The sequence below is a fragment of the Schistocerca serialis genome, chromosome 12, assembly GCF_023864345.2.
Source record: "Schistocerca serialis cubense isolate TAMUIC-IGC-003099 chromosome 12, iqSchSeri2.2, whole genome shotgun sequence".
Lineage (NCBI taxonomy): Eukaryota > Metazoa > Arthropoda > Insecta > Orthoptera > Acrididae > Schistocerca > Schistocerca serialis.
The window spans coordinates 22,305,517-22,320,839 of NC_064649.1; the positions used below are offsets into that span (position 1 = coordinate 22,305,517).

General features: G+C 39.7%; 1 protein-coding gene across 1 annotated transcript in view; it reads left to right on the forward strand.

Moving 5' to 3' along the window:
• Positions 1-15,323, forward strand: part of LOC126428051 (transmembrane protein 161B) — a 100,463-nt gene that overhangs the window by 75,750 nt on the left and 9,390 nt on the right. Inside the window, exons 9-11 of the mRNA XM_050089928.1 lie at positions 4,891-5,065; positions 11,636-11,732; positions 14,392-14,561. Of these exons, the coding sequence (XP_049945885.1) occupies positions 4,891-5,065; positions 11,636-11,732; positions 14,392-14,561 (442 nt within the window). The remainder of the gene's footprint in view (positions 1-4,890; positions 5,066-11,635; positions 11,733-14,391; positions 14,562-15,323) is intronic.

The window sequence follows — 15,323 nt, forward strand, 5'->3', positions numbered from 1 at the left end:
CTTTTGGAACTCGTGTGGATCACCTCACACTTTTCGTTATTTAGCGTCAACTGCCACCTGCCACACCATACAGCAATCTTTCCTAAATCGCTTTGCAACTGATACTTAAAGTAGGTGCTCAAACTGGTGACCCTCTGACGCGACACAAGCTTGGTAACGTGGAACGCTGTTTTGTCGAACTCTTTAAAAGATTCCTGGTATTGCTGTAATGTGATTTACAGCATGTTGAATGCAATACATTAATTCCTCTTTGTTTCTAGGTAGTCCGCATCTGGGTGGGTGAACTTGAACCTTGAAGAATCCCCACAGGAAAAAGTCCGGTGGCGTGAAGTCTGGTGATCGTGGGGGCCATGTCCTACGAGCACCTCTGCCAATTACCCGTCAGTCAAAGAGTTCATTTAAATTTTTGTGCACAGCACGACTGTTATCTGAGGGCGTCCTATTGTGCTGCAACCACATGCATAGCCCTATGTCCAGAGGAACATCTCCCAGCAGGCTGGGTAGAGTTTCTTGCAAAACATGAAGTTAATTTGCCCCGGTGAATCGAAGAGGTAGACGGACCATCCCAGTCAGATGCTCACCCAAAATACCTGCCCAAATGTTGAGTGAAAATCATCCCTGATGTCCGTAGACATACGTGACGTGATAATTTACCCTTGCCCAGTAATGAACGTTTCGAGTATTGTAAAGGCCGATCCGATGAAAGGTGCACTCGTCGGTAAACAACACAGTGGTGGGGAAGTCATGATGTCGTACAACATGTTGCAGAAACCACTGGCAAAACCCTAGCCTTTGTTCATAGTCTGCAGCGGGATTTAGGTCTTGGACAGGGTGGAAACTAAATGGATGATGGCCGTCATCCCTCAAAACCTCCCAGACTAACCGATGAGTGACCCCCGTGCTGTGTCCAGCCCCTCGAGTACTTGTCGTAGGTGCTTCCTCGAAGTGCTCGAGAACAGTCTCTTCAAATGCAGCATCCCATCGTGTTCCAGGTCTTCCAGCATCACCGTGATATTCCGCTAATGAGCCTATTTCACCAAGTCGCTGGTGAATTGCTTTAAACGTTTGTGGGTGTGGAGTCTTGCTGGGTACCGTTCCTCATACAACCGTCGAGCTTCGTGCACATTACTGTCGGCTAGTCCATCAACATATACCGTATCTCGTTGTTCTTCAAATGAATACTGAGCTGCCATGCTTACTGCATTACTAAATCATTGGTGACGTGTGTGTGTGTGTGTGTGTGTGTGTGTGTGTGTGTGTGTGTGTGTGTGTGTGTGCTCCAAAGCGCAGCTTACATGTGAATGCCTCTGATGTGAGGTGGAGACAAACAGCAATACCTATTTGACATGTGTGTGTCACACTGGGGCAGTGACAGGGCAAGAGATTTTCGTATGTGTGAAATGATAACCATAGCACTGCCTGTCAACCGATGAACGGCAACAGAGCAATTCCACAGCCAACTGGAGCGTGTGGCACCAAATTTCCGTAGTTAAAAAATGGTGCGTTGTTGACGTTTACAGCATGAGTAATTTTCATTGCTACTGGCATCAGCTATCCAGGGTTAAAATTTCGTAACATTTTTTTCCACCCTGTATATATGTATTAGGGATATGAGCCATGGGCCAAGAGGTTGGAATCAGGGTGGAGTGGGGATGGGTAAAGACATTGCACAGCTTTAGCTTCGGTAGACGGAGAAATACCAATGTTAGGGGGTGGGAAGATAGTGGGTAGGATATTCCTCATTTCAGGGCACAATGAGAGGTAGTCAAAACCTTACCAGAGAATGCGATTCAGTTGCTCCAGTCCTGGGTAGTACTGAGTCACGAGGGAGACCCTCCTTTGTGGCCAGATAGTAGGTACGTGGGAGACGGTAGGTGATAGGGTAGACAAACTGCGGAAGATCTGTTTTTTGGTCCAGGGGAGGATAATTTTGGTCTGTGAGGCATATTTGGGAAGGGCCTGTTCATTGCAGCAAGCGTGATGACCACAGTTGGCTGGGTCATTTCTTGGGGTCGAATAGGTGACGGCTGTTGAAACAGAGGTATTGTTGGTGGTCAGTAAGTATGATGTGGACAGAGGTACTGGTGGAGCTATCCTCGAGATGGAGGTCGACATCACGGAAGGTGACTCAGTGAATCACCTGCATACACCTTTCCCCTTCTCTGCTTCCATCCCTCCCCCCACCCTGCCCTCTACCCATCACCCAATGCAGCCTCGTTATGCCCACTATTCTGTGCGTGCCACTTCCGTGCACACTCCCACAGGCAGCACTGCAGCATCTTTCCTCACTCCTATCTTGCTATACCTCACTCTCTGCACTCCTGCCTCTTCTGTAATGCCACTACTCACCCCAACCGAAATCACTGCTCACCGCAGTCGAGCCCTTGTGGTGTAGCACAGTGGACTCGCTTTCAGGAGGGCGACAGTTCAAACCTGCATCTGTCTGTCCAGATTTAGGTTCTCAGTGATTTCCCTAAGGAAGGCTGGTCACATTATGCCAAATTTCATGGATTTCGGTTTTTTGTGATTTCACTAAATCGCTGAAGGCAGAGCTGGCCACAGTGTGCAGAACTTCATGTGGGCCGAGCGTGTGGACCACAGGCGGCCCGAGGCTCTGCCCTTGTCGCCTTTGCTCATTCTTTCCTGGAAGTACTCGGTACAGCACGTCATTTCATTTAATATTGTGGAGTGTCTTTTTCGGTCTGCACAACTGTCTTCAGTTTGGCAGAATTGTGATGTCAGCACTCCCTTTGCTATTTGTTTGTGGTCTCGTGGATGCTCGCAGGTCCAGTAGATGTTTGCACAAAAAGAGGCACTCCAGTGATCTCCCGTTGCGAGCCTTTAAAAATAAATGGGATTGCCAAAAGAGAAGGATGAGAATTCCCAACATACATGGTGCAGTCGCATACATAATGGGTTCAGCAAATTTGCTAGGAAACAATATTACAATACTGTGCAGAAAGAATTTGAAGACTTAGTTGACAATGAAAGAGCAAAGAACTAAAACAATTGACAGATGGGATTCATTGTTCGGTACGTCAAGAAGTACCTTGTGCTGAATTTTCAGCCATGTAACGCGTGAGGAAATTGGTGTTACAAGTAGTAAAATTTCTGTAAACGCGCACATTATTCCACTATCAGTTGCGACTGTTTTAGAAGGAACTGAATGAAGAGTATGCAGATGTATATGTTCTGAAAAGTATGTTCGTTAAGTCAATAGGTAAGCCTGGAACAGTTTTCTGATCTAAAACTTTCTATTGTTGAATTTATATAGAGCAGGAAAGAAAATTAAAATGCCTGGAATGAATTGAAGACCTCGCATTTTAAGTGGACGTGACTGCACACCGCCCACATTAAGACATTGGAAGGTGAGGAACAACTTATCTGATATAATGATGCATTTTTTTTTTTTTTTTTTTTTTAAATTATGTTGTAGAAGGAAGACTTTTTGACACAGTCCAGTTTTCTAAGCTCATTGTAGCTAAATAAAATGTGAGACTTAAAGGAATTCATTGTGACCTTGAAAGAAATACAGACATATTTTCTTAAACGTTTTGAGAACACTGTCAGTTGTACATTGTTTTTGAACTGCTAGATCAGTGTAAAGCACTCCTATGCATGAGCAGATGTCATTGATTGATCTGCAAGGAAATTCCTGTTTTAATGACAAATCCTTTTATGTTAAAGCGGTCCAGGACGTCTATATTGCTTTCCTCAGGTAGAGTTTCCACATCTCAATAATGACGTGGCAAAACTGTTACAATGTTTGAGAAGGAAAGCTGCTACTCAGCATATAGTGGAGATGCTGAGTCGCGATAGGCACAACAAAAAGATTCACACAATTGAAACTTTTGGCCATTAAGGTTTCCTTTGTAACTACATTCTTTTGCATCCACTACACTTAATGTCCATCCTTCTTTCTTTCCTGTTTTTCTCTTGCCTTACGAACCGCTCTGGCCTTAATGGCTGAAAACTTTAATTGTGTGAATCTTTTTGTTGTGCCTATTGCGACTCAGCCTCTCTGCTATATGGTGAGTAGCAACTTTCTTTCACTGTTATTGTTAAATTCCATCCTGGTTTTCCATTGTTTGATTGTTACAATATTTTGGTTGACATATTTGTGTGAAAGACCTTTTTCTAATTATGAAACTAAATAAGTTAAAACTATGTAACAACTTGAGTGCAAAAATCTGTGAAATTGTCTGTGTCTGTCTGTATGTAGGCAGTTGATACCAGATAAAAATTGTCTTCAGTGTGCCAAAAATAATTAAATAATGCTGAAAATTTATTTTAGTTGTCATCTATGTTGTTGAGAAATGTGAAATATAAAACCAAGTTGTATGCATTGTGACTGCACTGCTATTTAAATGTGGCACGGTTACAGTTATCCTCTCTCACCGCTCCTCACGTTCAGACACGATATGGCGGTGGGAGGGAAACGTGCAGCAGAGCTGAGCACTATGGTACTTGTGCCAGGGTACAGCCCACGAGCCGAAATCTTGGCTGCCCCCGGCTTAAGGCAAATGACGGCACGGTTCCCTCGAAAGGGCTCAGCTTCTTTCCTTCTCCATCATTCTCCAATCTGAGGTTGTGCCGCACGTGAATGAGTGCACTGTTTGGGACATTTTATGACTGACAGTATAATTTCTATTGTTATATGACAACAGTGATGATTTTGTGGATTTTGTTGTGTGACACCATTGATTTTTTATCAACTATTATAATGCTGTAAGTGTTTTTATGAAAATGATGAGGCCCGTGGACCAAAACTGGTAGTTCAGTAAAGAAACTTTAGCAGCATCTGTTAGTGGTAAATCATGATGTTCTTCAAATATTTACGAGCTGTGTGGCACCAGCTTTTTAAAATATATTGTTTCTCTTTTCCCCCAGCATGACACCAGAACTTTTTGAGACAATGAGGCTGTGGCTGGTGGTCTTCGCAATTATCTTGAGGATAGTCTTGATGCCCACATACCTACAAGCATACCTCAACATGGCCTACCATCGCCTGGAGGAGCAGAAGAAGGAAGCTGGCCGTATCACCAATACTGAACTCCAGAAAAAGGTAGTGTCTGTGTCTAATGAAAGCAGTAGCACATGTCTCATATTTGTCATACACCAGTAACTGTCACCTGTTTTCGTGAGGCTATTTGTCAGCTTTTGTGACATTTCCAGCAGGACACATTAACACATTTGTAATAAACTGCACAACCACTGTGACTGATGTAATCGATTTGGATGAAAGTTCCAAAAACATTTTGACACAGTTAGAGACGGAGAAACAGTCTTGTGTTAAGGGAACTTGTTTTTGAACAGAAGGGGAAATCTTGACAAATTTGTCAGTTTTCTTAATAGAGTAGCTCAAAGAATAAGAGTTATAAGCCCATGTAATGCGTACCACCTTTTAACAGGTCTTTTGGGAACATTGTGACGTGTATGCCGTGTACACGCTGTTTGCCTAAAGGGAACGACAACCCCTCAGACACTGAAGCAGCACCAGTTTGCTTGTACATACAGGATGTTGCCTCCCTATAAATAGTCGATGACAGCTGTCAGGAGAAGCCTAACGGAGGTGCTAAGTGCCAGGGACTTGTTTTCTCCACTGTGCATGTGTGCAGAACTGGATCGGCTATATAGGGCAGTGCAGGCAAACAGGTTGGCAGTTAGCCCCACTGGAGCTCTGCATCAATTTGTGTGCCGGCTCTTAGCAGCCCATCAGTCAGAGCCCGGTCGGAAGCCACCGTGCAGGACATATGACTTTCCAGTGACATATAGAAACTTACCTGTAGGCCAGTTATTCCGAATGCTTTACCTTCATTGTTAGTTGTTATCAGTGACATAGGCTTCACGTCCCACTTCATTTATTCCAGATGTGTGCCTGTTTGTGTCTGAGAAGTTGTATTATTTTTTTACTGAGAAGAGTTTGCTCCGACACTTTTCTTCTGAATTGTATTTTGTGTTTCAAGTGAAACAAAGCAAATCAATTATTTATGTACAGCACAGGTACGCATATCTCGAAATAAAATGAAGTAAAATCTTCATATTTTTTATGGAAGTTCTTTTCACCACTATCTTTAAAGCAGACTTTCAAAAAGATGTTGCTGTCATAAATTATGGTTCAAAAAATTGTTAATAATGATTATAAAAATTTCAGCAACTTATAGTTTTTCTTTAGAATGTCTCTGATTTTCAATAAACTATGTCTTAAACTACTATATAAAATTTCAGCCTTCTATCTAAAACACCGAATGAATTTACAATTGCAAATAATGACTACCATCAGCTGTAGAATGGAATGACAATGAAAAATTGTGCTGTAATAGTTTGTAAGCAATATGTACCAACACATCGAAAAAGGAAATTCAGATTAAAGTTAAAACTTGTTTCCCTGTCTATTGTGCTAAAACTAATGCTTCCCAGGTCCATATTCATCTTGTTTCTGCTGTTTTTCTTTCTCCCTTTTCCTTTTCAGACTACTTCTCCTGCGTGTTGTTCTTGATTCTTTCGTGGATTGCACCACTGACTCCCCTGCTTTGAAGAGCCTCCTGTGGTCAATGACAAAGTTCTGTGCATAGTGAGTCCACCAGGCACTCCCATCAATTTCCGTAAACTTAAACTTGTCACTATGACATAGCAGAGCATCCAGCACACCTATTTTAAAGTTTTAGTCCTACAGAGACCATTTTTGGTATCCATTTACATATACAGCTTTTAAAACTCTCATTTGAGTCCTACCCTGTAAACAATTCTCTAATAATCCTGAGTTACTAACAATACTATAAAAATGAAAGTTGCTACTCACTGTATAGTGGAGATGCTGAGTCGCAGATAGGCACAACAAAATGACTGTCACATATAAAGCTTTTGGCCAGTAAGGCCTTCATCAAAAATAGGCGACAGACTGACACACACACACACGCACGCATGCACACACGTTACATCCCATTCTGGATTTTCCATTGTTTGATTAAATATATAGGCTTTTCAACTTCCATTATAGCAAACGGCAAAGAATACTTGTGGTGAGAGCAGAATTCTTTTTTTAAAAAAGAGAGCTGTTTGCCTGAAATAGAGCATTGTCATGCATGCAGTCACTTTCAAATTGCTCTAATTTTGGGGCTTTCTTCTGTACGATTTCCTCTAAGTAAACTTTTTCTTGGTCAGAAAACTACAGATAAATTTTTAAGACATAAATTAAAATATTGATTTTTCGGCATTTATTCATGTACTAGTTCCTTAATATGTCGTGATAAATACAGAATCGCTAACAAAACTTAACAATTTGAACATGGCTCTTAGGAAGGAGGTGTGTTACGGAGAGATGGGGACAGCCTCATCTGAAGTGACTGGTTGACAGCTTTATTTACCATCTGCATCGGCAGCAACAATGAATCAGTTAAATGAGTAGTGTGAGTTTGTTGAAGAGGCTTACTTTTCTAAGAGATGATAGATTCTCACCACATGATATAAGTAGCAAATTTTGTAAAATAAATATGGTAATCTCCATGAAACATGGACCTTGCCATTGGTGGGGAGTCTTGTGTGCCTCAGCGATACAAATTCCCACACCGTGGGTGCAACCACAATGGTTGGGTATCTGTTGACAGGCCAGACAAACATTTGGTTCATGAAGAGGGGCAGCAGCCTTTTCAGTAGTTGCAGGGCCAACAGTCTGGATGATTAACTGATCTGACCCCTTAACATCAACCAAAATGACCTTGCTGTGCTAGTACTGAGAATGGCTGAAAACAAGGGGAAACTACAGCCGTAATTTTTCCCAAGTGCTTGCAGCTCTACTGTATGGTTAAATGATGATGGTATTCTCTTGGGTAAAGTATTCCAAAGGTAAAATAGCCCTCCATTCGGATCTCCGGGCGAGAACTAAGCATAAGAAGGTCTTTATAGGGAGAAACAAAACTGGCGTTCTACGGATCGGAGTGTGGACTGTCAGATCCCTTATTGGGCAGGGAGGTTTGAAAATTTTAAGGAAATGGATAGGTTAAAGTTAATGTAGTGGGAATTTGAAGTTCAGTATCAGGAAGAACAGGACTTCTAGTCAAGTGAATACAGGGTTATAAATATGAAAGAAAATAGCGGTAATGCAGGAATAGTTTTAATAATTAGTAAAAAATAGGAACAAGGATAAGCTACTATGAACAGCATAGTGAACGCATTATTATTGTAGCCAAGATAGGCACAAAACCCACACCCACCACAGTAATAAAAGTTTATAGCTCCGCAGAATATGAGGAGATTGGGAAAATGCATAACGAGATGAAAGAAATAATTCAGATAGTTAAGGGGAATGAAAAGTTAATAGTCACAGGGGACTGGAATTTGATAGGAATAAAAGGAACATTAGTAGGTGAATATGGACTGGGGAAAAAATGAGAGGAAGCCACTTAGTAGAATTTTGCAAGAATAATTTAATCATCGCTAACACTTGGGTTTAAGAATTGTGAAAGAAAGTTGTATACGTGGAAGACACCTGGAGGCACCAGAAAGCTTCATACTGATTATTTAATGGTAAGACAGAGATTTCGGAACCAGATTCTAAATTTTAAGACATTTCTAGGGGCAGATGTTGACTCTGACCACAACTTATTGGTTATGAACTGTAGATGAAAACTGAAGAAACTGCAAAAAGGTGGGAATTTAAGGAAATGGGACCTGGAAAAACCGAAAGAACCAGAGGTTGTAGATGGTTTCAGAGCGAATATTAGGGAATGATTGACAAGATCAGGGGAACGGAATAGAGTAGAATAGTGGGTAGCTTTGAGATGAAATGGTGAAGGCAGCAGAGGATCAAGTACATAAAAGATGAGGCCTAATAAAAATCCTTGGCTGACACAAGAGAAATTGAATTTAATTGATGAAAGGAGAAAATATAAAAATGCAATGAATGAAGCAGGCAAAAGGGAATAGAAATGTCTCAAAAATGAGATTGACAGAAAGTGCAAAATGGCTAAGTAGGAATGACTAGAGGACAAATGTAAGGATGTAGAAGCATATATCACGAGGAGTGAGATAGATGCTGCCTACAGGAAAATTAAAGAAACCTTTGGAGAAAAGAGAACCACCTGTTTGAATACAAAGAGCTCAGATGGAAAACCAGTTCTAAGCAAAGAAGGCAAGGCAGAAAGGTGGGAGGAGTATGTAGAGGATCTATACAAGGGTGATGTACTTGAGGGCAATATTATGGAAATGGAACAGGAGGGAGGTATTATACTGCTGAAGAATTTGACAAAACACTGAAAGACTTAGATCAAAACAAGGCCCTGGAAGTAGAGAACATTCCGTTAGAGCTGCTGATAGTCTTGGGAGAGCCAGCCATGACAAAACTCTTTCATCTGGTTAGGAGGATGTATGAGACAGGCAAAATACTGTCAGACTTAAAGAAGAATGTAGTAATTCCAATACAAAAGAAAGTAGGTGCTGACAGTGTGAAAATTACCAAATTATCAGTTTAATAAGTCATGGTTGCAAAATACTAACGTGAACCCATTACAAAAGAATGGAAAAACTGGTAGAAGCCAACCTCGGGAAGATCTGTTTGGATTCTGGAGAAATGTGGGAACACAAGAGGAAATAATAACCCTACAACTAATCGAAGATAGGTTAAGGAAAGGCAGACCTATGTTTACAGCATTTATAGACTTAGAGAAAGCTTTTGACAATGTTGACTGGAATACTCTCTTTCAAATTCTGAAGGTGACAGGGGTAAAATACAGGGAGTGAGAGGCTATTTACAATTTGTAGAGAAACCAGATGGTGGTTATAAGAGTCGAGTGGCACAGAAGGGAAGCAGTGGTTGGGAAGGGAGTGAGACACGGTTGTAGCTTATCCCCAATGTCATTCAATCTGTATGTTGAGCAAACAATAAAGGAAACAAAACAAAAAAGTTGGAGCAGGAATTAAAGTGCAGGGAGAAGAAATAATGATGACATTGCAATTGAATGGAATGGGAAGTGGTTTAAAAGGAGGATTCAAGATGAACATCAAGAAAAGCAAAGCGAAACGAGGGTCATGGAATGTAGTCAAATTAACTCATGTGATGCTGAGGGAAGTAGATCAGGAGTTTTGCTATTTGGGGAGCAAAATAACTGATGGAGGTCAAAGTAGGGACAATAGAAAATGTAGACTGGCAATGGCAAGGAAAGCGTTTCTGAAGAAGAGAACTTTGTTAACATTGAGTATAGATAATAAGTGTCAGGAAGTCGTTTCTGAAAGTATTTGAAGGGAGTGTAGCCATCTATGGAAGTGAAACATGGACGATAAACAGTTTAGGCAAGAAGAGAATAGAAGCTTTTGAAATGTGCTGCTACAGAGGAATGCTGAAGATTAGATGGGTAGATCACATAACTAATGAGGAGGTACTGAATAGAACTGGGGAGAAGGGAACTTTGTGGCACAATTTGACTAGAAGAAGGGATTGGTCGATAGGATATATTCTGAGGCATCAAGGGATTCCCAATTTAGTACTGGAGGGAAGTGTGTAGGGTAAAGATTGTAGAGGGAGACAACAACATGAATACAGTAACAAGATTCAGAAGGATGTAGGTTGCAGTAGTAGCTACTCAAGATGAAGAGTCTTGCACAGGATAGAATAGCATGGAGGGCTGCATCAAACAAGTCTTTGGACTGAAGACCACAAAAACAACAAATATAATATGTAACTCATATGAATAAATAATTACATATTTATATTAGAAAAGTCAGTTTATGAAAGATTGCAGTTTTTTGAATTTTATTTCTTATTTCATTAGTCAGCTCTCTATGAACCACGATAAGCTTACAACCGTTATGATGATTTTCTCAGTTTTTCTGTTTCCATTTAGACCAAATGTTTTTCGCCTATTCACTGTGCTTATTGTTGCATTCTTCTATTTGGCACCAGTTGTTTGATCGTCATCTCTGAAAGTCTCAAATCTCACTACAGCTGTTCAGAAAGTGTGTTAAGTGTTGCATATTTTCTGCTTGTTTACCCATTTCATCTACATGGTTTTTGATATTGTTTGAAATATTATTGGTGATAATATATGAGAAAATTTAATGGGTAATAAATTTTATAAAAAAACTTTACAGTGTAATAAACTAATTGTAACTCCTTTTCTAACAATTAAAAAAAAAAGAGTTAATTGTTTAGGAAACATAAGTTGATGTCTGTCAGTGTCCTCGTGGGTCATTTGGTCTTTGGCTTGATATTTTCTTTGAGTTTGATGTTGTTGTATCAAGCTCTGTCAGATTACTGTCTGGCTGATTATGGATGCATAAAGCAAGTGTATCCTCACACAAGTGTCTGATTTATGGAATAAACACAAGGACTATTCACATAATATTAAAGACAAGTGTTTTTATTTTCAAATTGTTGTGGAATCATAAGATACACTGCCAACTAGGTGTGTGGTGCTAGTAATTCTTGCAATTGCTTTGAAGCTAAATATATTTAATTGTCACAAAATTATTGTCTGTAATCATTATAGTTGGCAAGTGAGACTAACAATCCAGTGGTTGTGAAAATCAGTTTTATTTTTTCTCAGTTTTTGAAAGTTTTAAATTTATATTATTGCTAGCTTTATTTTGTGAAATTGTGGCTTGGGAGATAGTGTTGCTATTTTTTTTCTGTTCATTCCAGATAGCGGCTGTGTTTTACTACATGTGTGTGGTGACTATCCAGTATGTTGCTCCGATCATCATGTGCCTCTTCCTCACGATGATGTACAAAACACTCGGTGAGTCAAACCAGCTGGCTAAATGTACAACAGATGTGTTGAGTGTGATTCTGCTTTGTGGTTTATTTACATGAGTAGACTACATTTTGTAGCATCCAAAATAGCCAAAATGAAGGTGAAATAACAGAATAGAAAGGGAAATAGTTGTGATGAGACAGGAAAATTTACCAAAAACACTAACGATAACATGTAAAGTAAAGCAAAGTTGTCAGTTTTTTGCAAAATAATGTGAAATCAGTGCCTTTATGAAATATTGCAAATTTTTTCCTATTCCTGTATAAACAAAATGTTATAAATTTGAGGACAAGTTTACCAGTATTTGAATGTTTAAATTGGATTTTGCCTGTTTTTCCCTTGGGCCTGAGGTTTGTGTGTAATCTTAAAATGTGACTACGTAGGCTTTCCCGGCGTAATAAGTCTTAAAAATCTTAAAATGACAGTTGATTTCCCATGTAATGAACTAGTCAAAAATAGCACCAAAATTGCAAAAAAAAAAAAAAAAAAAAAAAAAAACCGAATTTTGCTAAAAAAACTGAAATTAAAAAAAAAAATACCAGTGAAATACGCAAAGAAACAGATTTGGCAAAAAAGAAAACCACTGAATGTGGCAAAGAAAATGACCAAGTATAGAAAAAAGGTAACACCAAATCTGAAAAGAGTAGCATCAAATTAACACCAAATTGGGCAAAAATTAAAACCAATTTAGTCAAAAAATAATACCAAAACCGCCAAAAAATAACACAAATTGCTAAAAATAACACCAAAATTGGCAAAAAATCAAATTTGGGAAAAAGCACAGAAATAAGGAAAAATATGAAACAATTTCATAAAAATAATTATTTAATTTGAAAAAATACTGAACTTGGCAAGAAATAACTTGAAAATTTGCAAAAAGATATACCAAATTTGATACAAATTTTGAATTCAGCAAACAACAATGCAAATTGCAAGAAATAGTATTGACATTCATAAAAATAACACTGAAATTGAAAAAAGATAACATGGAAAAGGAGAAAAAAATAACAGTCCAATTGACAAAAAAAGGTAAGCAAATATTATTGAATTTGGTGAAAAAATTGTACTGACACTGGAAAAATAACACCGGGATTGGAAAAAAATAATACCAAATTGGCCATAAAATAAGAGATTTTTTTCTCCACCTAGTTATGAATAATCAACAAGAATGGTTCCTTTAGTTCCTGAGTTATCTTCATTTCTATGATTTGCAGAGCCAACATATCGCTTTTTTAAAAATTGTGAAGATGAGATGAGAGGTCAGTGCCAGCACAACGAGTTGTTCACGTGATAATTCATTGGACTGTTGCCTGTAAACTCGTGCCACGTCAGTGCTCTTGGAACAGAGCTGTGGCGGTGACGTGGCTCTGTTGTTCCCGCATAGTGATTTGCGAAGATGGAAAAACATAGAGATTCGAGCAGTGATTAAGTACTAAGTAAAGAAAGGTATGAAAGCAAAGGTCATTCACACCAATCGAGAATACACTGTGGGACTCTGCTTCTTTATATTCAACTGTTTCTAAGTGGACAAATGAATTTAAATTTGGTCGGGAGAGCTTAGATGAAGATCCACGCAGTGGTCAGCTAAGATGTGTCACTACACCAGAAATCATTGCAAAAATGCACAAAATGGCCATGGAGGATCGCCGAGTGAAAGTACATGAAATTGCTCAAGCTTGTCAGATGTCATCTGAAAGGGTACATCACATTCTAACTGAAGAATTAGAAATGAAAAAATTATCTGCAAGTGGGTGCCACAACTCTTTGACACTGGATCAAAAATGCAAATATCGGAACAATGTTTGGCCCATTTAAGGAGAAGAGAGCAAGGTTTTTTTGCACTGGTTTGTGACCAGAGATGAAACTTGTGTGCACTACTATACCTCAGAGACAAAACACCAGTCAAAGCAGTGGAAACGTGCCGATTCTCCGCCAGCACAGAAAGCAAAGACAATTTCTTTGGTGGGAAAGGTCATGGCATCAGTGTTCTGGGATGCGAAGGGGATTCTGTTTGTAGATTATCTCCCCACTGGGCAAACAATTGCTTGAGAATGCTATGCTAACCTCCTGGACAAATTGCAACAGAAGGTACACGAAAGGCCAGGTTTAGCGAGGAAGAAAGTCATCTTCCATCAAGACAATGCGCGCCCACACATGTGCCATCACCCTGGTAAAATTGCACGAACTGAGGTATGAATTGTTGCCACAACCACCTTATTCACCTGATATAGCTCCACCAGACTTTCATCTGTTCCCAAAACTGAAAATTTTTCTCAGTGGACGAAGATTCACTTCAAATGAAGAATTGATAGCTGGAGTTGACAACTATTTTGCAGGCCTGGAGAAAACTTGTTTTCGAGATGGGATCAAGACACTGGAACATCGTTGGACCAAGTGCATTAATCTACAAGGAGACTACATTGAAAAATAAAATAAAGTTTCAGTGAAGTAAGTACTTTTTTCCTATTCTGTTCCGAGAACTTTTCAAACCACCCTCATATTAACATCAATTCTGTCTCCATTTTTGTGTAGTGGGTGCATCAGTACAGCTTGCTGGTCACCCAGAGTTTACTCAGTTCACAAAATTAGTATAATTATTTTATTATTAGAATAATAGTATTGATATTCCTGCCTCATTTTGCAGGAGGCTATACGTGGACTGGGCAGGTGGCACCTGCTACTGGATTTTCACCTCTGGACAACCCGAAGCCCTCTTCGCCTCTGCAGGGACCGTCCGTGTCCGGCACTGAGGGTACCGAGTCCATCAGGCAGTCCGCCCAGGAGTTTGCTCTCGCCCTCAACTCCCTCAAACAGGTACAGCACAACAAAACACCCAGCAGATTACCTGTTCTTGTTGTTGGTGTTGACACTCAAAGAAAGGTTATGAGAAGGATGTGCAAGAGTTCTTCATTCATACATGTCCTTGTCCCTCCCATAGGACAAGGTACAGAGTTGCACAAAGTAGCCTGCCTCTCCCTCTGCAGTGTTTTACATTCAAGTTAGTAGAGTTGCAGATAGCCATTACTAGAAATTTGTGAGAAATGTGTAATGAATAAAAAGTCTGCACCCATATCAGATTGGGTACCTATGCCCCAGACACACATTTCATATAGGCAGCTGTAAGCATTTCAATAATGATACAAGTTGCACATTATGTACATGTTTCAGTAGTGATACAGGCTATGCAAGATATATTACGTGGTAGCGGGAGATCCATCCCATTTTCGGCAACTCACTGTCTCTCAAAATCACAAATCTTTAAATTTGTAGAGATTCTTCGAGATAGCAGGAAACAGCAGTACGGTAAACCTAAAATAGTAGCTGTGATAACAGTATTGAACACTGGCATTTCTTAAATCCTGCCTGTCATGTATCCGGCAGGCATGATCAAGGTGTTTTTTTTTTAAGTGTGAATGTGTGAAAGGCAAATCTAATAGGTGATACCATTTGTGGTAAAAAGAATATCACCTTCTACATTAGAAAGTAGTGAGAAAGGATAACAACAGCAATTCTGTTATTTGGGAGTCATTCTCTTTTTTGCTATTACTGAGCTCCCCCAAAAGGTGGTAAAAAATT